The sequence below is a fragment of the Otolemur garnettii genome, unplaced genomic scaffold (assembly GCF_000181295.1).
Source record: "Otolemur garnettii isolate 467f Iridium unplaced genomic scaffold, OtoGar3 scaffold00020, whole genome shotgun sequence".
In the NCBI taxonomy this organism is placed as follows: domain Eukaryota; kingdom Metazoa; phylum Chordata; class Mammalia; order Primates; family Galagidae; genus Otolemur; species Otolemur garnettii.
Genome location: NW_003852415.1, coordinates 18056563 through 18082157, shown reverse-complemented (window position 1 = coordinate 18082157; position 25595 = coordinate 18056563). Strand labels below are relative to the sequence as shown.

The 25595-nt window shown below is 38.0% G+C and overlaps 1 protein-coding gene and 1 pseudogene across 2 annotated transcripts in view; one reads left to right on the top strand and one right to left on the bottom strand.

Annotated features, from left to right (window-relative positions):
* ATXN3 (ataxin 3) overlaps positions 1–20158 on the top strand; it is a 38366-nt gene extending 18208 nt beyond the window's left edge. Inside the window, exons 6-11 of one of the 2 annotated variants that reach the window (XM_003786993.2) lie at positions 117–204; positions 2569–2701; positions 3025–3191; positions 6386–6482; positions 13391–13509; positions 19309–20158. In XM_003786993.2, coding sequence (XP_003787041.1) covers positions 117–204; positions 2569–2701; positions 3025–3191; positions 6386–6482; positions 13391–13509; positions 19309–19403 — 699 coding nt within the window. In that variant the 3' untranslated portion in view covers positions 19404–20158. The remainder of the gene's footprint in view (positions 1–116; positions 205–2568; positions 2702–3024; positions 3192–6385; positions 6483–13390; positions 13510–19308) is intronic. The other variant, XM_023511550.1, reaches the window with a different exon arrangement.
* Positions 20159–20711: 553 nt separating this feature from the next.
* On the bottom strand, positions 20712–21218 carry LOC100965289 (annotated as a pseudogene).
* Between the last annotated feature and the right edge of the window lie 4377 nt (positions 21219–25595).

Here is a 25595-nt window from a genome sequence, read left to right as displayed (position 1 = left end):
GCCTTAGCCGGTTGAGCTATAGGTGCCGAGCCGGAATCTATTCTTAACATGTGAAACTTCTTACTATCTGTAATGTACACTAACTTAAATATTGACAATTTTTTTTTTTTTTACAGTGGTTTAACTTGAATTCTCTTTTGACGGGTCCAGAATTAATATCAGATACGTACCTTGCCCTTTTCTTGGCTCAATTACAACAGGAAGGTAAATAAAGACTGCAAATTTTGAAATGTTATCTTTGGGAGTAGCTAAATAAAACTGGCTTATTAGCTGTGAGTGTTAACCATACTGTTTTTCTGGCATTGGGAATGAAATAATCTTTATATTTGACTTGGTGAACTTCAGGCTGTGATTCGTGTGAGCTGTAGAATTCTCACTGATATCTGCCTCTCTGAGAATGCTGCTTTCTTTGCAGCCCTTCTCAGTATAGGCAGTCCCCAGGTTACGAACAGATAAGTTATATAGGTTTGTTCTTAGGTTGAATTTTATATGTAAGGTGGAATAGGTACATTTACCTATTAACCTGTGATAGCCTCCATTCGTAAGTGTGAGTTGTACATCAGTCAGATGTTTATAACTTGGGGACTGCTTGTAATGGCTTTTTTCTTCTCAACACTACATACCACAGGACTCAGGAGGGGTAGATATTCTTCCTGTACTTCCTCATCCCTTGTAGGCCACTATTCTTCCTTAGAACTCCAGCTCTTTTGAAATAAACTACTCTCTGCCCTTTTGCAATCATCCACGAGCTTCCTCTTTTTTCATTGACAATTTTAGGATCTGACTCACTGTCTTTTTCTGTTTCAACTCCTTTTATCATTCTTAACAATTTCTCTAATCCTTAGTAAGTCTAATCAATCTAAGGCCATCCATCATGCTCTGGTTTTCCCGTTTTAACGCATTTTTCATTATACCTAGGTTACCCATTATTGCACACGTTATTTGATTGTATCCTTATAGCAAACTATGAAGCAGATACTAGTGTCATGTGTTAAACAACTGAAGAAACCAAGACAGATGGGTTAGTGATTTAAAGAAACCTTGCAGCTAGGAAGTGGAAGAGCTGGGAATTAAACCCAGGCAGTCAAGGAACATGGTGGCCCAGACCTGTAGTCCCAGCTACTTACTTGAAAGGCTGAGGCAGGAAGATCACTTGAGCCTAGGAGTTCCAGACTGCAATATGGTATGATGACACCTGTGAATAGCTACTGCATTTCAGCCTGGGCAATATAGTGAGACCCCCATCTCTAAAATATAAATAAGTAAGTAAACCCAGGCTATCTGATTCTACATCCTTTGCTTTTTTTTTTTAATTAAATCATAGCTGTGTGTATTATTGCAGTCATGGGGTACAATGTGCTGGTTTTACATACAATTTGAAATGCTTTCATCAAACTGGTCAACATAGCCTTCACAACATTTTCTCAGTTATTGTGTTAAGACATTTATATTCTATACCTAGTAAGTTTCACATGTACCATTGTAAGATGCACTGTAGGTGTGGTCCCACCAATTACTCTCCCTCCACCCATCCTCTGCCCTCCCCTCCCCTCTCTCTCCCCTTTCCGCTTCTTGTTGGGCTTTAATTGGGTTATAGCTTTCATAAGAAAACTATAAATTGGTTTCATAGTAAGACTGTGTACATTGGATGCTTCCCCTTCCATTCTTGAGATACTTTGCTAAGAAGAATATGTTCCAGCTCCATCCATGTAAACATGCAAGAGGCAAAGTCTCTATCTTTCTTTAAGGCTGCATAATATTCTGTGATGTACATACACCACAATTTATTGATCCATCCATGGTTGACAGGCACTTGGGCCTATTCCATGACTTAGCAACTATGAATTGGGCTGCAATAAACACTCTGGTACATATATCTTTATTATAATGTGATTTTTGGTCTTCTGGATATATACCTAGTAGAGGAATTGCAGGATCGAATGGCAGGTCCATTTTTAGATCTCTAAGTGTTTCCCAAACATCCTTCCAAAAGGAACGTATTAGTCTGTATTCCCACCAGCACTGCAGAAACGCTCCCCTTTCTCCACATCCAAGCCAACATTTCTGGTCTTGGGATTTTGTGATGTGGGCTAACCTCACTGGAGTTAGATGACATCTCAAAGTAGTCTTGATCTGCATTTCTCTGACGGCTAAGGACGGTGAGCACTTTTTCACGTGTCTGCAGGCCGTGCGCCCGTACATCCTTTGCTTTTATCTACTCCTTTACCTGTCTCTCTGATACTGTTTAGTGAGTAGCCTACTTTGTCAAACACTGTATTAATAGGGCCCTTTACAGACATTGTTTTATTTACTTTTCATAGTCACTCAATGAGATGGCCACTCTGGTCTTACAGATGGGGAAAGTGAGGCCTGAGCCTCACTAAGTAACTTATCCTAGGTTACTCTGCTAGTTAGTGTAAAAATCATTATCTGAATCCAGGGCTTTCAGAATCCTCAGCTTATATTCTTTTTCCATTATACTGTGCTTCCTCTGCTATCATTTTAAATCAGTTTTGAATCTCTTACTAGCTGTTTCAGTTAATTTTTCCTTTTGGGTTTTCTTTTTAGGGTATTCTATATTTGTTGTTAAGGGCGATCTGCCAGATTGTGAAGCTGACCAACTACTGCAGATGATCAGGGTCCAACAGATGCATCGACCAAAACTTATTGGAGAAGAATTAGCACAACTAAAAGAGCAAAGGTGAGAATTAGGCCTAGAGTATGGAATATGTGTTTGTATTTCATCATAATAATTACATTTTTATGCTTTCTTTGAGTATGTGGTTCTTTTGTTCTTGGTGATGCTTACGTTTTAATGAAATTTATTGGTTCGAACTTGAATCAACTCTTTGAATTACTTAAATATATTAGATTCAAATTACATCACAATCTTTATTACTAAACCTTATCTGTCAGAAAATGTTTAGGTTTTGACTTAATGTAAAATCTTTAGATTACAAATACCTTTGTATTATTTATCAACTACAACACTGGTCTGTAGTTATCACTGCTTTTGTTCTTTAGAGTCCATAGAACAGACTTGGAACGAGTTTTAGAAGCAAATGATGGGTCAGGAACATTAGATGAAGATGAAGAGGACTTACAGAGAGCTCTGGCACTAAGTCGCCAAGAAGTTGACATGGAAGATGAAGAAGCAGATCTCCGCAGAGCTATTCAGCTAAGTATGCAAGGTATAGAGACTTTAATGTGTATTTGATCTATTGTTGAAAATTGATTCAGGTTTTTTTTAGTTTTCCTAGATGTTAGTAACATTAGTAGTTTTTTGACAATTACATTTCTTGTACTGGCAATCACTTTTCACAACCTATAGTATATTAGAACTATTTGTATTTTCACTTTTCAGTTATTTTATTTGGTTATAATACTGTACTAACAGTAATAATGGGAGGTTAATCTTTGTGGGTATTAGTTGGCCCTTACCCATACTAGCTTTTTCATTAATGTATGCCATTCATTGGACTTGACAGGAGGGTCTGGACTTGATTTTACAATCCAACACTTACTGGCATGCAACATAAAGCTTAAGCCCACTTTGGTGGGCCCACACTGTCTTAGTGCTATAAGCCCATCTAGGCAGAGAAAAATGTTGAGGCATATCTCAAAGTGGCTTAATTAAAAGTATGAAGTGGATTTTTTGGTAGTTTTTTATTTGGGGGACAGAGTTACGCTCTGTTTCCCAGGCTAGCCTGTAGTGGCATCATCATAGCTCACCGCAGCCTGAACTCCTGGGCTCAAATGATCCTCCTGCCTCAGCCTCCCAAATAGCTGGGACTAGAGGCGCTCACTACCATACCTGATTAATTGTTGTTTTTCTATTTTTTGTAGAGATGGAGTCTCACCCTTGCTCAGGCTGGTATCAAACTCTTGGCTTCAACTGATCCTCCTGCTTCTGCTTCCCAACATGTTAGGATTATAAGCATGAACCACTATACCCAACCTGTTGTTTCATTTCATATAATTCGTATGAATTTTCTTCTACATTTTTAAAAATTTTTTTATTTGTTATTATTTTTTGAGACAGAGTCTCAGTATGTTACCCTTGGTAGAGTGCCATGGTGTCAGTGTCACAACTCACAGCAAACTCAAACTCTTGGGCTTAAGCGATTTTCTTGCCTTAGCCTCCCAAGTAGCTGGGTCTACAGGTGCCTGCCACAATGCCTGGCTACTTTCTCTGATATTGTAGTTGTCATTGTTTAGCAGGTCTGGGCTGGGTTTGAACCTGCCAGCCCAGCTGTATGTGGCCAGCACCCTAACCACTGAGCTATGGACACTGAGTCACCATTTTTTTTAAAAGAGGAGCAAATGCCAGAAAAATTTGCTTCTGCTTTTTAATGAAATTATTCATTAAATGAATTCCTTAAATAAATAAAATTGAGATTCCATTAATAAGAAAATTATTTTTATCGTGAACTTTTCTTGCCTCTAGGCTCAACTCTGAGTATTCTATATGGTGTGCACTCCCATTTTTGGTTAATTGAACCCTACCGGATTAGCCCAGTAATGGCCAGAAGAAGTTAGCTTTTCATAATTTCAGGCCTTTTCTTTCTTTTTTCTTTTTTTTTTTGAGACAGAGTCTCACTATGTGCCCTTGTTAGAGTGCGTGGCATCATAGCTCACAGCAACGTCCAGTTCCTGGGCTTAAGCGATTCTCTTGCCTCAGCCTCCTAAGTAGCCAGGACTACAGGCACCTGCCACAACGCCTGGCTATTTTTGTTGTTGTTGTTGTAGTTGTTGTTGTTTGCTGGCCTGGGCTGGGTTCCAACCCACCAACCTGGGTGTATGTGGCTGGCGCTGTAACCAATGTGCTATGGGTGCCAAGCCAATTTTAGGCATTTTTATATAATCATTCTTCTTGCCACTTTATAATTCGTGTAGAATCTCTGGTTAGAATAGTTTTTTTTTTTTTTGAGACAGAGTCTCACTAATGTTGCCCTCAGTACAGAGTACCATGGTGTCATAGCTCACAGCAACCTCAAACTCCTGGGCTTAAGCAATTCTCTTGCCTCAGCCTCCAAGTATCTGGGACTACAGGCGCCCACCACAGAGATGGCTTTTTTTTGTTGTAGTTGTCATTGTTGTTTAGCTGGCCTGGGCCATGTTCAAACCTGCCAGCCTTGGTGTATGTGGCTGGTACTGTAACTACTGTGCTATAGGTACCGAGCCTCTGGTTAGAATAGTTATCAGGTGAGAACATGGAAACATTTAAGTTGTTATACCCAAATGTTTGAGGATAGAGGAGACCAGAGAATGGATTTGTTTTATCATCATCCACTTTATGTTGCTTTGAAGACATCTACTCTCTGTTGCTTTGAGGAATACTCTGATTTTGTTTTTGTTTTTGTTTTTTTTTTGAGACAAACTCAAGCTGTTGCCTTAGGTAGAGTGCTGTGGCGTCACAGCTCACAGCAACCACCAACTCTTGGGCTTAAGCGATTCTCTTGCCTCAGCCTCCCAAGTAGCTGGGACTACAGGTGCCCGCTACAACGCCCAGCTATTTTGTTGTTGTTGTTGTTGCCATTGTTATTTTAGCTGGCCTGTGCCAGGTTCGAACCCTCAAGCCTCTGTGTATGTGGCCGGCACCCTACCCACTGAGCTACAGGCCATGCCAACTACTCTGATTTTGAAGGTGTAGATTCATTTCTAATAATTTAAAGAGAGGGCGGTGCCTGTAGCTCAAAGGAGTAGGGTGCTGGCCCCATATGCTGGAGGTGGCAGGTTCAAACCCAGCCCTGGCCAAAAAAAAAAAAACAACAAAAAAACAAAACTGCAATAATTTAAAGAGAGCACACAAGTGTGGTGTTAATGAATTCTCTCACCATGTTAGTTGTTTGACTTACATCCTCACATCTTATGCCTCACAGATGGGTTATAGTACTGGTTCCAGTGGACATATATTAAATTTAGACTGCCTTAATCAGATTTCCCCTGAGACTTCCATAGCCTTTCATTTATTTTTTTATTTTTTGAGACAGAGTCTCACTTTATCACCCTCGGTGGAGTGCTATGGCATCATAGCTCATAGCAACTTCCAACTCTTGAGCTTAAGCGATTCTCTTGCCTCAGCTTCCCAAGTAGCTGGGACTACAGATGCCCACCACATTGCCAGTACCTGGCTATGTTTTTGTTGCAGGTGTCATTGTTGTTTAGCTGGCCTGGGCCAGGTTTGAACCCACCAGCCTGGGTGTATGTGGCCGCACCCTACCCACTGAGCTATGGGTCCTGCCCCATAGCCTTTCTTATAGAGTAGTAGCAACAATATGTTTTAAAAATAAAATTTGAAGAGCTTGCTTAAATGAGTGTAAACTTACTGTTATTTGAATTAGTAAATAAAATGATTCTTTTGGGTGTTTTGTTTTGTTTTCAGGTAGTTCCAGAAATATATCTCAAGACATTCCACAGACATCAGGTACAACTCTTACTTCAGAAGAGCTGCGGAAGAGAAGAGAAGCCTACTTTGAAAAGTAAAGTAGTTGGTACAAATTAAAATTGCATATTTAACATTTGCTTTGGCTATTTTGTCTATTTGTAAATGACAGGTTACTGCCTGAATTCTGTGAGCATTTGGATATATTTTTAAACATTTACAGCCAATAATGTAGTTTTGGGGAAAAACTTTGCCCAAATATTGGATAAATTTCCATGAAATAGCATGAAGAAAACCTTTTAAAATTTCATTTGTTAGAAAGAAAATGGAATTAGGCAAGGCAGGAACAATGCCTATTGATCTTTTGAATGTGCTTCTTGGTTACCTAACTGCAAAACTTACTTATCAATCAATAGGAAAAGAGCTTTTGAGGTAGGGGAGCACACTCAAATAGAAGTGGCAGTTCATTGTCCTTTTTGTTGCCACTTTGGGGGTGTGGGGGGTGGTCAGTATCAGGGGTAAACTAAGTCTGAATCAGCTCCTAAAACTTTACTTTGTGCCTAGCTTTATAAGTGCTCACTAGCTTTGTGTTAACCTTCTGAAAATATCTTTCTTTCTGGTAACTCATTCACAAATCATCATCTCTTTTTCATTTTTTAAAGAAAAATGAAACTCCATCTTATAGATTATGAAATCTGTAATAGATAATCAGATCCTCTGATCCCAGGTCAGAAAACAAAAGGCCAGTGGCTGAATCTGACCTATTATTTGCTATATTTCATCAACTCTAAGGTACACAAATTTTTTACCTTGTAACATCTCTGAAATTAAAAAGCAATTTACAATCATAATTGACAGTATTTTAGTAGTATCTAAAATATTGGAGCATTTTACATTTGATGATATAATAAAGATAATATTTACCTTTTCTCTGTTTTTTTTTTTTAAGTCACAACTCAGAAGTACATGAAGGAAAATTCTGAACAGCTGACATCCTCTTAATGTGAGATATTTCTAGTCTTTATTCAGTGATAGATTAATGGATTTAATTATATTTAAAATTTCAAAGTAGTATTTATTAGTGCTTTTCACTTTTAAATTTTAAAATTTTAATTCCCATAAACTTCAAATTTATACAAAAGTAGAAAAACTACAATAATTACCCAGATTTAACAAGTATCATCACCCTGCCAATGTCTTTTTATGTTCCCATCTTTCATTCTCCCACCTGCAAACTTGGATTATTTTGTAATAGATCTTAATCATCATATCATTTAATCTCTAGCTATTTTCTGTGTCTCCAAAATATATTGAGTTTTTTTTAAACGTAGCCAAATGCTGTCATCAGACAATAATAATCACATAATTGTTAACGATAACTCTGAATCATCAAATATCTTGTTAGAGTTAAATATATCTTAAGGCTCGGCGCCTATAGCTCAACCGGCTAAGGCGCCAGCCACATACACCTAAGGTGGCGGGTTCGAATCCCCAGCCCGGACCCGCCAAACAACGACAGCTGCAACCAAAAAATAGCCGGGTGTTGTGGCGGGCGCCTGTAGTCCCAGCTACTTGGGAGGCAGAGGCAGGAGACTCGCTTGAGCCCAGGAGTTGGAGGTTGCTGTGAGCGTGATGCCATGGCACTCTACCCAGGGGGACAGCTTGAGGCTCTGTCTCAAAAAAAAAAAAAATAAATAAATAAATATATCTTAAAATTAATTAGATAAAACTAATATTTTAGAGTTACGGCGCTGGCCACATACACCAAGGTGGGCGGGTTCGAGCCCAGCCTGGGTCAGCTAAACAACACTGACAACCGCAACAAAAAATACCAGGGTGTTGTGGCAGGTGCCTATAGTCCCAGGTACTTGGGAGGCTGAGGCAAGAGAATCACTTGAGCCCAGGAGTTTGGGGTTGCTATGAGCTGTGATATCACAGCACTCATTCTACTGAGGGCAATGTAGTAAGACTCTGTGTCTCAAAAAAAAAAACCCAAACCAAAAACTAATATTTTGGAAAATTTATTTTAAGAAATACCAACATTAAAAGAAAGTATACTCCCACCAAGCTTCACTAATGATATTAGTATTTTGGTATATTCTGTTCTTGTCACACAGATACATTTATACTGTTATACCCATTTTCCCTTGATGACACATAATGTTTGTGGCTGGGCAAGGTGGCTCACACCTGTAATTCTAGCAGGTGGATGGGAGGCCAATGCAGGTGGATTGGAATTGCCTGAGTTCAGGAGTCTGAGACCAGCCTGAGCCAGAGCAAGACTCCATCTCTAAAAATAGCTCAGCATTGTGGTGGGCACCTATAGTCCCAGCTCCTTGGGAGGCTAAGGCAAGAGAATCACTTGAGCCCAAGAGTCTGAGGTTGCTGTGAGCTGTGATGCCAGAGCAGGCAAACAGAGACTCTGCCTCAAAAAAAAAAAAAAATAGTGTTAGTAACAGGCTGCATAATATTTCATAAAGGAAATGGATATGGCCTAATTTATATATGAACCTTGTTATTTTTGCTATTATACCTAATATTATAATAAACAACTCTTGTACTAGGTCTATCCTTCATATCTTTTAATTATTCTAAGGATGTCAGACTATTGGGTTAAAAGTTAAAACTCTTATACTGGGTCTATCCTTTCAAATCTTCTTTTAATTATTCTAAGGATGTCAGACTATTGGGTTAAAAGATGTGAACGTTTTTAAGGCCTTAGTATGTATTTTTGAATTGCTTTTCAGAACAGGTCCCAAGTGATGGTTCTACCATGTTTATTTCAGACTTTTTTTTTGGCCAGAATAAAGCAGTTTAAACAGATAATCTTAGAGAAACTACAAACTTCACAAGTACATTTAAGAAACATAAAATATCTTTAAACAATTTTTTTTTAGATTTTGGGTGGATTAAAAACATAAAACTTCCAATAAATTGAACTTTTTATAGTATTAGTAATCAAAATAATTTGGTAACATTCTGTATTGACTAAGTTATAACAAGCACAGGGCCAGCAGCAATAAGTCGGGGTTTTTAGTGAACTGAGCTTTTAGCCAACCAGTACCTTTTTTTAACATGTGTGGTATCCATACACTTCATTCCTAATTGGAGGGTAGTTGATTGGGGAGGAAGGTATACAGTAATGGGTACCAGCTTTAGCCTTCTGGCTTGACCTTAAAAATACTGGTGAGAGCTTGGAGAGAGAGAATATTTTACATTAAGTCAAGTGATGCTGTGAAGAGTTAAGAGCTAACTTCTTGGTGTTTATTTTTACCAACGGATAGTATTCAAAACATTATAGAACTCATTAGTAGAATAGCTGAGAAACTAGTATTTGCTTTTCACTCAAATTCCTGATTATTAGCCTAGATGGGTATTTGTGTTTCTAGCTTCTATCTTTGGGAATTAGCTCTAAGATTATCAAGCTAACTCTATGTTCCCTCACACCCTCCCCAAACTACCTCTGGGGCTAACTTATTACTCATACAGTTTTGCAGTTGTTTCTTCCCCATTTTCAGTATTTGAACTTGATACTTAATGTAGTAAACACGGTATTCATGCATAAAGAACATTATAGGATTTCTCTCTAATGCAAAAAATACTTTTAAAAAATCTCCCTATTACATACAAATCCATAGTTAGCAAATAATAGTTGTTCAGTAATATTTTCATAGCCATGACATTTTTTTAAGCAGTCATCTTGAAATCCATTTAACCCGTCATAAGATCCCAAACAGAACTCTATTAGATTAGCTATGTCATTATACAACCTGCTGTAACTCACATGTTATGAGCATCAAATTAGGCAATGTATATATAACTGTTTTGTAAAGTATTCCACAGATACGTTAGCATTCCTAAAGTCTTTTTCGGGTATATCTTTTGAAATGATGCATATCCTTTCTGTTAAGAAAAACATAGTGAAGCAACAAAAGTAAAGAAGGATGAAGATGGATACTGTATACTACTAGTAAAGGGAAAAATACAACAAGAAGACATTTCAATCCTAAATATCTATGTGCCCAACTCAAATGCTCCCAGATTTATAAAATGAACCCTAACCCATCTGAACAATATGATATCTTGCAGCACCATAATAGCCAGGGATTTCAACACTCCACTGACAGAACTGGACAGATCCTCCAAGTAGAAGCTAAGTAAAAAAAAGACTAAAACACAACTCTAGAACAAATGGTCTTAACAGACACATACAGAATATTCCACCCTAGTAATACTGAGTGGACCATTCTCCAATACTGATCGAATCCTAGGACACAAATCAATTCTCAACAAATTTAAAAGAATAGAAATTACAACCATGTATCTTTTTTTTGTTTGTTTTTTGAGACAGAGTCTCACTTTGTTGCCCTTGTTAGAGTGCTATGGCGTCATAGCTCACAGCAACCTGAAACTCTTGGGCTCAAGTGATTTTCTTGCTTCAGCCTCCTGAGTAGCTGGGACTATAGGCGCCTACCACAGCGCCTGGCTATTTTTAGAGATGCAGTCTCACTCTGGCTCAGGCTGGTCTCGAACCACCCATCTCGGCATCCCACAGGCCTAGGATTACAGTCATGAGCCATGGTGCTTGGCCTTTGTACCATGTATCTTATTGGACCATAATGGAATAAAAGTAGAATTCATCTCCAGCAAAAACTTTCATATCCACACAAAGTTGTGGAAAGTAAGCAACTTTATGTGAATGATAGCTGAGTCAAGGAAGAGATTAAGAGGGAAATCACTAGACTCTTTGTACAAAACAACATTGAAGCCACAAGCTATCAAAACCTATGGGATACTGCAAAAGCAGTCCTAAGAAGGAAATTTATCTCATTAAGTGTCCACGTCCAAAGAATAGAAAGAGTACAGATCAACAACCTAATGAATCATCTCAAGGAACCAGAAAAGGGGAGAGTAATCCAATCTCAAAACTAGCAGAAGAAAAGATACAACCAAAATTAGATCAGAATTTCAGATCCATGACATTGAGAACAAAAGAACAGTTCAGAAAACTAATGAAGCAAAAAGCGGTTTCTTTGAAAAGATAAAATCAATAAACCTTTGGCCAGATTAACTAGAAACAAAAATGTAAGATCTCTAATAACCTCAATCAGAAACAAAAAAGGGAGAATAACAGATACAATAGAGAAGAAAAGATTATCACTAATTACTACAAAAAACTCTATTCCCAGTAGCTGGGCATTTTGGTGGGCACCTGTAGTCCCAGCTACTTGGGAGGCTGAGGCAAAAGAATCACTTGAATCCAAGAGTTTGAAGTTGCTGCAAGCTAAGACGCCACAACACTGTACTGAGGGCGACCAAGTGAGGCTCTGTCTCAAAAACAAACAAACAAAAAATGCAAATCCATAAATGCCATTCACACCTTAAATGGAAGCAACCAAAGACCATATGATTGTCTTCTCAACAGATGTAGAAAAAGCTTTTGACAAAATTCAGTATCTTTTCTTATAAGAATGCTTAAGAGATCTTTTTCTGAAAAGAATACTTAAGAAAATAGGCATAGGAGGGACATTTCTTAAACTGATGGAAGGCATCTGCGACAAACCCACAGCTAACATCATAATGAATGGAGTAAAACTGAAATATTTCCACTTAACTGGAAGCAGACAGGGATGTCCCCTATGGTTATTACTATCCAAAATAGTGCTGGAAGTTGTTGCCAATGCTGTTAAACAAGAGAAAGATGTCAAGGGTATCCAAATGGGGACAGAGGAGATTTTGAAAAACTGTGTCTTCTCAGATTGTCAGCTGTTTTTTGAGTTTATATATATGAAATAGAGCTTGAGCATCCTTCATTCAAAATGCTTGCAAACTGTTTCAGATTTTGGATTTCTTTTTAGGATTTTGGCATATTTGCCTTACACGTGAACATACCAAATCCCCAAATCCCCAAATCTGAAGTGTTCCAGGGAGTATTTCTTTTGAACATCGTCTCAGTACTCAAAAAATTTCAAATTTTAGAGTATTTTGGATTTTAGCTTTTTGGACTTGGGATGCTTAATCTGTAATTTCAAATTCACATAAAAGAAATAGTACACAGAGCTCCTTATACCCTTCACTCCAAGTCCCCTATTATTTCTGAACCACTTGGGAATAACTTGCAGACATGATTTTTCATTATATCTCAGTACCTCAGTGTATATTTCCCAAATATAAGGATGTGTTCCTACATATTTAATCATGTTTAAACATTTCAAAATGTGGATATTTATGACATTGTTTTTCTTTTGAAAAAGAAATACAGGGGAGCTTAATGCAATAGATACTGGTTTTTTTTTTTTTAAATAGAGATTATTGAAAACTTGATAATGTGTGGTAAATAGTTTTAATTTGTCAAGTATTTGGTGAATGCCTACTATGTGACAGGCATAGGTTTAGGCACCGGTGAAACAGATAAACAAGATAAGGTTTGTGTTCCATTAGCTTACATTCCAAAGGGAGAGACAAACAGAAGAGTATAGGTAGCAGATGATGATAAGTTTAAGCTGAGAATAAAACGAAATGCTGAGATAGAATGCCAGGTGGCTCTGTCAGGTGGGTGGTCAGGAAAGGCATCCGGGTGTTATTAAAGCTCCAACCTGAATGACACGGAGCCAGCTATGGAGAGATCACATTAACTTACATGGTAATTTGAGATACCTTGTCTTCTGAAAGGTGCTTATTTTCAGTGGCTTCTAACAATTTTAAGGGTCTGTAAACCAACACTGATTTGCATAAGAGTAGTTACCAATGAACCTTTTCATATAATAGATTTTTTTGGTGGTGAAAATACTTATCTCTCAATTTGTTTAATAAATTCAAATTTCATATCTAGGTTTCCTAGGATCAGCACTTCATTACGCAAACTAATTATTCGTTCGTCACGTTCATGCCAGTGACTATTTTGATTTGTGAAATAATTTATTTTCCATGTGAATATTCTTTCCCATGGTATAATTATACTTAAGTTTTGTTTTTTTAACATATGTTCACTTTTGAATGTTTCAGGCAGCAGCAGCAGCAGCAACAGCAGCAGCAGCAGAAGCGGGAGGTAGATCCACCAGGGCAGATTTCACATCCACGTGAAAGGCCAACCACAAGTTCAGGAGCACCTGGGAGTGATCTAGGTACAGCCCTTTGACGATTCATCATGTTTATTGCCTGCATGCTCTGTTGACACACAGATTTTATTTTGTAATATTTTTTTCTCTTTTTAATCATATTAAATGTCTTTAATGAATTTGTAATCTACTGAATTTCTCTGAGCAGGCAGACTAGAGATTCAATGAGTATTTCATTTTAACATAATACTTTCAACTTTATAGTAATTTGTATCTTCTCCAAAAAATCCTCAGATATCTTAAGTATATTTTACCATCTAAAAAGGGAAAATACTTGAGTATAATCTCAATAACAACAGAAAGTATAGAGGTGCTTATCAGGCTTTGGACTTAAGTATTGGCTAATTATGGAAGTTGAAGTCAAATCCTGACAGAGGATTTATAAGAAGAATATGTAAAAAAAAAAAAAGAAGAATATGTAAAGAACTCTCATACCTGAACAATAAGAAAATAACTCAATAAATGGCTGAAGGACTTGAAAAGATATTTCACCAGATAAGATATAGGGATGATAAAAAGCACATGAAAAGATGCTTATCACTAGTCATTAGAGAAATGCACATAAAACCACAATGAGATATTGCTATACACCTATAAGTATGCCCTAATAAAAATAATGAAACGAACAATACCAAATACTGGTAAGAATCAGAGCAAGTTAGTGAAAATGTAAAAGAGGCTTGGTGCCTATAGCTCCAGCGGCTAGGGTGCCAGCCACATACACCGGAGCTGGCGGGTTCAAATCCAGCCCAGGCCTGTCAAATGACAATGACAACTACAACCAAAAAAGAAAAAATAGCTAGGCGTTGTAGTGGGTGCCTGTAGTCCCAGCTACTTGGGAGGCTGAGGCAAGAGAATCACTTAAGCCCAAGAGTTTGAGGTTGCTGTGAGCTATAATGCCACAGTATTCTACTGAGGGCAACAAAGTGAGACTCTGTCTCAAAAAAAAAAAAACAAGAAAAAAATATGAAAGAGTATAGCAACTTTGGCAACCAGTTTGGCATTTTTTTTCCTTTTTGTAGAGACAGAGTTTTGCTTTCTAGCCCTCAGTAGAGGGCTGTGGTATCACACAGCTCACAGCAACCTCCAGCTCCTGGGCTTAGGTGATTCTCTTGCCTCAGCTTCCTGAGTAGCTGGGACTACAGGTGCCTGACTACAGTTTGGCATTTTTTAATAAACTTAAATGTACAATTAACCATGTGATCCAGAAGTCCCACTACTATGTACTATAACCAAGAAAACAGAAAACTGAGGTTCAAACAGAAACTTATATTTGAAAGCTTACAGCAGCTTTATTCATAATTGTCAAAAACTGGAAATTGTCTAAATGTTGATCGTTTGGTGAATGGTTGTACAAGCTATGGCACATCTAAACCAGGGGTCCTCAAACTTTTTAAATAAGGGGCTAGTTCACTGTCCCTCACACTGCTGGAGGGCTGGACTGTGGGCCCAGGGACGAATCGGCTGCTAACCAGGACAGGCAGTGGTGGCAAAAACACCCAGCAGGCCGGATAAATGTCCTAGGCGGGCCGCACGTGGCCGGTGGGCTGTAGTTTGAGGACACCTGAATTATTCTGAACAACTGAATTCCTACTAAAAGGAATGAACTGGAACTTTTCCCTATGCCTCCTGTTAAGTACAATTAAAAACCCTGGACATTTGTGTAAAACAAACAAAATCTCAAAGGTGAAAAGAAGACAGATTATCTAGGGACTTTATATAGAGAAACAACATGGTGGGGGTGAGTGGTCTGGATTTTCTTTTTGCCTCACATATTCTGAACTTGGTGCTAGAGAAGTCTTAGGCACAGACTAAGAGAAAATTCCCAAGTAAGCTGGTTCTCTCTAGCCCAGGGGTCCTTAAACTTTTTAAGCAGGGGGCCAGTTCACCGTCCCTCAGACCATTGGAGGGCCGGACTGCAGGCCCCAGGACGAGTTGGCTGCTAAGCAGGACAGGCAGTGGCGGCAAAAACACCTGGCAGGCTAGATAAATATCTTAGACAGGCTGCATGTGGCCCACGGGCCATAGTTTGAGGATGCCTGCTCTAGCCAAATGGGACTGTCTAGCAAGACAAAACCTTTTAGATAGTAAACATGTTAGTCCAATCAAAACCACAGAATAAACTATCCCTGGAGCCCAGATTTGTACCCCACTTTGGCAGAAATGATATACACTTCTCCACTTCCTCAGCCAGCGTGGTGTCAGAGAAAGCCAAATAGGGAGCTGGGATTTCATTCCCTCTATAAGGTAATGAGGATCCCTTTCCTGTGGTATTAGTGGTCACAGGGAGCCAGGTAATAAGTAGGCACCTCTCTGGCTCCCCACATGGGTGATGTCACTGAAGATGCCTAGTGGGGAATCAAGACTGCTATATACCTACCAGTGTCAGTGGAGGCCACATGGGGAACAATAACAAGGGCCTCCTCTCTTCCCAGAGAGAGATCAGTGGAGGACCAGTGGGGAGCCAGACCTCCTACTTGCATTCTATAGCAGTGGTTCCTCACCTCCACCACCACCCTTCGTCATCAGAGACCTTGAAAGAACCTAGACTTTTATTCCCATCCAGCAGTAGCAAGGTGGCTCTCCCTTTTTCCTGCCAGTGCTGTGTCAGAGGTGGGGAAATCTTGCTACAACAAAAGATTTAAGTAAGACAACATAGTACCCAAAATGTCTAAGATGCGGTCAAAAGTCACTCATCATACCAAGAACCAGAAAAATCTCAACTTGAATGAGAAAATACAATCAACACATGATAAGGATTTGCCTTTTCTCTTTTATTCTTTATTCAATCATAACTGTGTACATTAATGCATTTATGGGGTACAGTGTGCTGATTTGATATACAATGTGGATGAACATAACCATCTCCTCTTATTTGTTGTGGTAAGACATTTCTACTCTATTCTTAATAGTTTTGAAATGTATCATTACATTAGGTGAGGTCCTCATCTTTAATCATTAGAGAAACACAAATCAAAACTACTTTGAGATATCATCTAACTCCAGTAAGATATGTTTTCTCTTTTCTTAAGACGAGTCAGCTTTCTATTTTTGATTTTATTTTATTTTTTGATCTGGGATCTTGATTTTTTACCGAGGCTGGTCTCAAACTCCTGGGGTCAAGTGATCCCTCCCATCTCAGCTTCCCGAGTAGCTGGGACTATAGGTGTGGGCCACTGCACCGGGCTCTCTAAGATTTTTAAAGCATCCATCATAAAATTGCTTCAGCAAGTAATTATAATGAACATGCGTGGGGCAAATGAAGAAATTGAAAGTTTTAGTAAAGAAACACAAGTTACAAAGAAGAACCCCATACAAATTTTCAAATTGAAAAATAACAATAATTGAAATTTTAAGAATGCGGGGTATTGACTCAACAGCAGAATGGAAAGGACAGAATCAGTGAGCTTGAAGACAGAACAATAGAAATTACCCATTCTGAATAACAGAGAGTAAAGAGACTGGAAAAAAGAATGGAGCCTTAAGAGACCTGTGGCAAAAGGACCTAAATCTGTGTCATGAGAGTCTCAGGAGATAGAGGGTGGGGCTGAAAAAGAATTAGAAGAAGTAAATTACGGCTGAAAACTTCTCAAATTTGGCAAAAAACAAAAACTGGTAGATTGAAGAAGCTGGATGAACCTCAGACAGCCCAAGAAATTTATACCAAGACATATCATAGTAAGATTTCTGAAAATTGAAGAGGAAATACAAAAATTTTGAAATTAGTAAGAAATATCCTTACCTTGGGCGGCACCTATGGCTCAAAGGAGTAGGGCGCTGGCCCCATATACCAGAGGTGGTGGGTTTAAACCCAGCCTCGGCCAAAAACTGCAAAAAAAAAGAAATTTCCTTACCTATTGTGATTTGAATGACAGTAGATTTCTCATCAGAAATCATGGAGGCCTGAAGCAAGTGGTACAACATTTTTTTAGTACTGAAAGAAAAAACTCCTAAGCCCAGTGAAATATCCTTCAAGAGTGAATGGAAGATGAACAGAATTTGTCTTCAGGAGACCTCGCCTAAAAGAATGGCTAATGAAAGTTCTCTATGAAAAAATGATAAAGAAGTAATTTTGGAACATGAGAAAGGAAGGTAGAACAGGTAACCGCAACAGACTTTTCCCTCTTTTTGAATTTTCTCATTTATGTTTGATGGTTGAAGCACAAATTAGAACATTAACTTTTTTTGCAGTATGTGTATAGGAAATATTTAATGCATTTGTTATAAATGAAGGAGGGTCAGGGGACATAAAGGAACACAGGCTTTCTATATTTCATTTGAACTGGTGTAGCCACTTTGGAAAAGAATTTGTTTCTTTTTCTTTTTTGAGATGGAATCTCACTTTGTAGCCCTCAGTAGAGTACTGTGGCGTCATAGCTCACAGCAACTTCAAACTCTTGGGCTCATGCGATTCTCTTGCCTCAGCCTCCCAAGTAGCTGGGATTACTACCTACAGCTCGCTGCAGCGCCCAGGGTCTCGCTCTGGCTCAGGCTGCTCTCAAACCCAGGTAGTCCACCTGCCTCAGCCTCCCAGAGTGCTAGGATTACAGATGTGAGCATCCAGCCAAGAATTTGTTTCTTAAAAAACTGAACATAATCTGACCATATGACACAACATTTACACTCCTAGGGTTTTGTCCCAGAGAAATGAAAATTTACATCCAGACAAAATCCTGTACATGAATGCTTGCTTATGCATAGCGACTTCATTTGTCATAATTAAAAACTATAAACAACCAGAATGTCTTACAGGAGGTGAATGGTTAAACAAAACTATAATACATCAATAACATGGAAAACTACTTTCAGGACTAGAAGGAAACCAAATATTGATACCAGGAGCAACTTGGGTGGAACTCAGGGACAGGGCATTATGCTGAGTCCAAAAAAGTCTCAACAGTTCTCATACTGTGTAATCCCATTTATCTGACAAGCAGGAAAAGTTAAACTATCAGAGAACATACCATTGGTCATCTGGGATTGGGGATTGGCCACAAGAGGGCTACTACGTAAGGGAATTTTACTGTTCCTCTGGGTCAGGGAACAGTTCTCTATCTTGATGATGCTGTTTGTTTTACAACCCTGTGTGTTTATCAAAAACTATGTGGCTCAGTGAGTAGGGCGCTGGCCCCATATACCAAGGGTGGCGGGTTCAAGCCCCGTCCCAGCTGAACTGCAACCAAAAATAGCTGGGTGTTGTGGCAGGCGCCTGTAGTCCCAGCTACTTGGGAGGCTGAGGCAAGAGAATTACTTAAGCCCAGGAGTTGAAGGTTGCTGTGAGCTGTGTGACGCCTCTGGTGCTCTATCGAGGGCGACAAAGTGAAACTCTGTCTCTACAAAAAAAACAACACCACAAACTATAGAACTATGAAAGTGAATTTAACATGAATTAAAAAATGAAAAAGGGCCAGTTATGGTAGCTCACACTTGTAATCCCAGCACTTTCAGAGGCCAAGGTTAGAGGATTACTTGAAACCAGAAGTTTGAGTCTGAGCTCATAGTGAGACCCTGTCTCTACAAAAGGGACAAAAAATGAGCTGACCATGGTGATGTCTGCTTATGGGCCCATCAATGTAAGGGGTTGAGTCAGGAGGATTGCCTGAACCAGGAATTGAGGTTGCAGGGAGCTTTGTTAATGCCACTTGTACTCTAGCCGGGGGAACAAGGTGAGACCCTGTTCCCCCCCTAAAAAGGAAACTTGTCCTCAAATATGAATACATTTTCTAAGAGCTACCTTTGATGACTTTGAGAATTTTCCAAAAATTTCTTAAGAAATGTGTGTGTGTGTGTGTTTTTTCCCAACAGGTGATGCTATGAGTGAAGAAGATATGCTTCGGGCAGCTGTGACCATGTCCTTAGAAACTGTTAGAAATAATTTGAAAACAGAAGGGAAAAAATAATACCTTTTAAAAAATCATTTCGCTTATTCATACTTTCCAACATTATCCTGCGTGATTACAACATAGGGTCCATTGTGGTAATGTGTCAAATAGATGAGAAAATTAAGACTTTTAGGTGGGTTGCAAACAAACTGATGACAAAGTGGAAAAATGTGACAGTGGTGAGACTAAATAATGATCCTTTAAATGTCAAACAATGATCCTTTCAATACTAGCCAAAGAGGCATTCAGCAATTAAAGAAATTTAAAATAGTTTTCTAAAAGTTCCTTTTATGTTTTTAAGTGTGCAATATCTAGCATGTCTAAAATGAGGGCATTGTTTTGAGCATTTTTGCAGACCAACTAGCTCTTGCCACAAAACTTTTTTCATAGTTTGGTTTTCTTTTTCTCTGTTCTGTGATAGGTAGTTTGGCTCACTTTCATCATAGTTGCCTCTATTTCTCATTAACCAAATTAACCTTTCAGGAAAGTATGTCTTTTCTGTGTTGATAGTAGTAATGGTTCGAGAAGGATAAACGGTTCTCCCTTCAACTATGTATTGTGCACTTGAGTGTTTTTCTCGTGTTATTTCCTCTGATCACAATTTTTCTGGTACCTGGTTTCATTATTTTTGTACAGCTCTTTTGAAAGATGGTAATCTATTCTGAGATTTTACTTTTTAAACCCTCTATGATGGGATCATTGGTTTAGACTCCAGTGCATTCCTAAACTCTGAAATCAGTCTTGTGCAAGTATTTGAGAATAAATGAACATTTAAAAAATGTGTGAGCACATGCTTTCCCAGATGCTTTTCAATTATGTTAGAACTTTACAGCTTTGTTGTAACCCCCTTTCCCTGCGCCTTATTATTCTCTTACTTCTCCAAGTGAGAAAAACTACGAGCATAGTAATGCAAGCAAGCTTCCTTCTGTTATAAAACTTAACATATATACCCACCATGAATGTATGGTAGATGAAATTGGCCTTCAGTTTTAATAGCAGTTTCATATTTTTTTGTCATGTGACTGGAGCCTTTTTTTCTATTTACATTTATGTCATGGAATATACATGTCTGCTTCACATCTGTTAGTATGTATTGCTTGCTGGAGATGGCGATCTGGAACATGAAAGTAACTTACTAACAAAAATATATTTACCGTGCATCATGTTTAGATAGCTTAAGAATTATGGAAGTCACAGCCTTAGTGGGTCTGTTTATAAGAAAGTACATAGTTTTTTTTTTTTCATTTTTAGAAACTGTACCTCTAAGGCATTGTATTATAAAAAGTTGGCACTCATATATACAAACCAATGTGAACTTAAAATTCATCATACATTTATTTCATATTTTAGCTTAGCCTTCTAGTGTAAATCGTTAGCTTCATTGATTTTGGCTGCTATATGAGGAGATCCTCTTCTGTCTGGGTGATTTAAGAGCATAATTCATTGATGAGCATCTCCTATTTTTCCCTTACTGGCAGTAGGGCTTACACCTAGTATTAATACTGCTTCCCATTTTGTCATTTTGGGTTCAAACCCACCTCTATTAATAGTTGTCATTGAAGGTGGATTTTGTTAGACTTCAAAAAACTTGTTTTACTTGAGGCTCTATGTGCTTCACAGCTTGCAAAACATGATGATGTACAAATCTTGCAGGAGTAATGGTTAGTCCAGCTGCTACCACTGTACTGGCCACGGCTCGGGCTCAGCTCCCCTGACTGTACCAGAAGCCCTAGCCCAGTCCAGAGGTCTCGGCTACTCTAACTATGCGCCTTTACCAGAGAGCAGTGCAGCCGCAGGCACGAGCCTCCCAAGCACAGCTGCCCTACAAAACATGGCAGTGGAAGCTGCAAAGTGAAAGTCTTTAGTTTTGACAAATATTTTTTAATTGAAATGTACTGAGAGTTCTTTGTGGGTTCAGAACAAAAATCGGATTTTCCTGAAAACCATGTCTCTCTGAAATGGGTGTTTTAGATGCTGTTATCTCTTCTCCATCACCTTTTGAATGTTGAATTGTTCATAGGCTAAAATTTAAGAAGAAATTTTAGCTGACAAGGTAAATAAAGTATAGTATGACTGCACATATTTTATCAGGGAAAGTTTTTGAATCTAGGATTGCTAAATGAAAGAGATGAAAAATATCTTTTATTTATGATTATTTGAAATAGCTTTTTCTTAGATAAGAGATTTTTTAGTCATTTTGTGCCAATTAAAGTTTTCTGAAGTTTCCCTTACACAAAATTTAAACAATTTTAAAATCTGAAGTTTTCTTTTAGGCTGGATGTGGTGGCTCACACCTATAATCCTAACACTGTGGGAGGCTGAGCTGGGTGGATTGCCTGAGCTCAGGAGTTCAAGACTAGCCTGAGCAAGAGACCCCTATCTCTACGAAAAATAGAAAAACTAGCTGGGGGTTGTAGTGGACATCTGTAGTCCCAGCTACTCAGTGGATTGCCTGAGCTCAGGAGTTCAACACTAGCCTGAGCAAGAGACCCCCATCTCTACAAAAAAATAGAAAAACTAGCTGGGCATTGTAGTGGACATCTGTAGTCCCAGCTACTTGGGAGGCTGAGGCAGGAGGATTGCTTGAGCCCAAGAGTTTGAGGTTGCTGTGAGCTAGGCTGATGTCATGGCATTCTAGCCTGGGTAACAGTGAAAGTCTGTCTCAAAAGGAAAAATAAAAGTTTTAACAGTTGAAAATGTTTTTGTAGAATTAAAAGTGCAAGGGATGAGTTTAATAGTACTAATTTCAGATTTACAAAAATAAATATTTTAATACTAAACAGGTATGTAATACCCCAAGTATGTTAGTCACATAATATTATCCATGGATATTTGGCTATTGCCTTTTCCCATTGAAAAGTTACATTAAACTTCATTCATTTGATGAGCTACGTAACATAAAAATAGAAGAGCAATATGCATTTAAAGTTTTAACTTTACAATTTATAAAGTTCATATATTATATACCCTAGTTAAAGCACTTAAGAAAATATAGTAGTATGATAACTTTTAGTTGTTAAGGACTTTTTAAGCAGAGCTGAGCACACACTGGATATGTTTGAATGTGTTGTTTAGTTTGTTTTGAAATTGTTCTATTTGGCAGGCAGATCCCAAAACACTGATGAACTGCCATATTGTTTGGATTGGCTTAAATTTAATGAATATTTAGATTCCATTTCTTAATTGATTGGCCAATAAGAAGAGATGTCAATACTTAAAACCATAGTATCAAACAGTTTAGGCTGGCTGTGGTGGTTCACACATGTAATCCTAGCACTGTGAGAAGTCAAAGTGGGAGTATTGCTTGAGCTCAGGAGTTTGAGACTAGCCTAAGCAAGAGGGAGACTTTGTCTCTACTAAAAATAGAAAAATTAGCCAGGCACTGTGGTGGGCCCCTATAGTTGCAGCTACTCAGGAGCTAAAGCAAGAGGATCACTCGAGCCCATGAACTTGAGGTTGCTGTGAGTTAGGCTATCATCATTGGCAGTCTAGCCTGGGGCAACAGAATGAGACTCTGTCTCAAAAATAAAAAGGTGTAGAAGTTATACAAAGCTATGTAGTTTACTCATCAGGAACTGCCATTTACTGTAGACCACTTGCAAGAAAGTTGGGAACAATGAAATTCACAAGAACTGTCCTGCTAAGAATCTTATAAAGATTTCCATTCTGTTTTACCAATTGGGAACACCTTAATGTTTAATATTTAAACTATTGGTATCATTTTTCTAATGTATAATTTGTATTACTGGGATAAAATATGTACAGTGGTAATACTAGTGTTTTAAAGTTTAAACAAACTTCGGCAATACCATTTTCATATTTTCAGATGTCAACGAATTTAGTAAGTAGTTATTTATGTTTTAAGAATTCAGAGTAATCTCTGATGTAAAACCATCAATATACATTTTTTACAGTAATTAGCATGCAAATATTTCAGTAATATAAATTGTTTGAAAAGGTTGCTGCAGGTAAACGCTGTATTTAAACTTTTAAGATCTTGGCCAAATAACTTATAATTTACAGAATATTTTCTTTAAGGAGGTGCTTTTTTTTAAAAAAAAACTTGATTTTTCCTAATGCTTTATTCATAATGCCAAAGTTGTAGGCAAAACTACCAGTAATCTATATTGTTTTATTTAATATCAAGTTGAATAAAATAAATTTTATTCTAGTCAGAGCCTAAATCACATCTTGAATGTCTACATGTTTGATACTATTTTCAAAATCAAGAGTTACTAAATTTTTTTAAATGGCACATTGGACCTGTACAAATCCAAAAAAGATTGATTCAGTACATAATCAAAACATGATTTAAGAATCTTAAGTTGAAAACTAAATCTTGATGTTTTAGATTCTTAGGATTCAATAGTTAATATTGAGATCCTATTAAAAACTTTATCTGCCAGCTACTAAAATTAAAAAAAAAAATCTATTCAGAATTGAAGAGGCTTCAGGCCACTATTTTTAATATGAATTGTTTGTTCTATCTGGACCCCAATAGGTATGGAGATGTGAGCTCTAACTTTAATTAAGAAAAACCATATCAGATGAATGAATCATTTCAGCAGTGTACATAATCTTTTTTTTTTCATATTCAAAGTAAAAATTTGCATTCCTGAGGCCAAGGTGGGTGGATTGCCTGAGCTCACAGATTCAAGACCAGCCTGAGCCAGTGCAAGGCCCTATTTCTAAAAATAGCTGGGTGTTGTGGCAGGTGCCTCTAGTCTCAGCTACTTGGGAGGCCAAAGCAAGAGAATTGCTTGAGCCCAAGAGTCTGAGGTTGCTGTGAGTTATGATGCCACAGCACTATCAAGAGTGACTGAGACTCTGTCTCAAAAAACCCTTTCGTTCCCAAGTCCTTTATAATCAGCATCTTTTGCTAATAAATAAATGAGCTGACTTTATATTGTTTATTGAAGTCTTAAACATAATAAAAATATTTTTGCATTTTACTTTCATGAATGAAAACATTTTGACATGACTGGTTAATTCTTGAATTTTGATTTTATTTTTAATTTGAAGAAAACCTTTGCTATATTTACTTTTCCAAAATGGCCTGGCATTTTAAGGATTAATGCTAAAAACATAGCTTCTAAATTTAAGGTAATTGGCATGTTTAATAATAGTGTATCTAAAACAATGTTAAGACTGTTAGACAAAGCAAGTGGGAAACATTAGTGAAATATATGTGGACATTCCTGATTTGTTTAGGAAGCGCTTATTCGTCTTGTGCATAGTTCAAAGGTGAATGTTTCCTGGAATCTTTGTAATGTTTTTTTCTTCAAAAGACGAAAATGCACATTGCAAATGTGATTAATCTTGTAACACTGGACTACTAGGAATAACTTTTTAAAAAATTACTCTTCTGTATAAATATTTGAAATTCAAGTACAGAAACCATGTGAAATAAAAAAAGCATCATCTTTGGCCATGATACAAGTGCACTGTGGCAGTGCTGTTTGCTCAGGAACCAACTCTGTATGTGCTCGTCTCTCCTAAGTTGGTTTGCTGTTAATACACACACAGGCCTTCCCGTCTGGTCCTTTGAAAGCCGGGCTTCCAAAGCAATGTTGAATGCTGAGGATTCTGTTGTTAATGTGGATGTTCAATGAGGTGTATTTTAAATATCAAAGATTATGAAATAAAGATAATGTTTGCTTTTCTATTTCCTTTTTGTGTTATTAATTCATAGCCTTACTATTCAAGGCAGGGTTCAAAGACCTTTTAGAAATGCAGAGTACCAAGTCAGAACATGCATTTTTTTTCTTTTTCTTTTTTTTGGAGACAGAGTCACACTTTGTCGCTCTTGGTAGAGTGCCATAGCATCACAGCAACTTCAGACTCGTGGGCTTAAGGGATTCTCCTGCTTCAGCCTCCCAAGTAGCTGGAACTACAGGCACCTGACAAAATGCCTGCCTATTTTTAGAGACAAGGTCTCGCTCTGGCTCAGGCTGGTCTCGAATCTCTGAGCTCAGGCAATCCACCCACCTCCGCCTCCCAAGTGCTGGGATTACAGGCATGAGCCACTGCACCCAGCTAGAGCTTGCATTTTTAATAAGCTCCCTGGGGAATTGGCAGCACCATTTTATGGATTGTTCTCAACCTGATACAGTGAACAGTAAGGCAGGCTAGAGGAGTGCATCCATAGTCCACTGCAGTGGACAGTAAGACAGGCTAGAGGACTGCATGGATAGTCCACTGCAATGGACA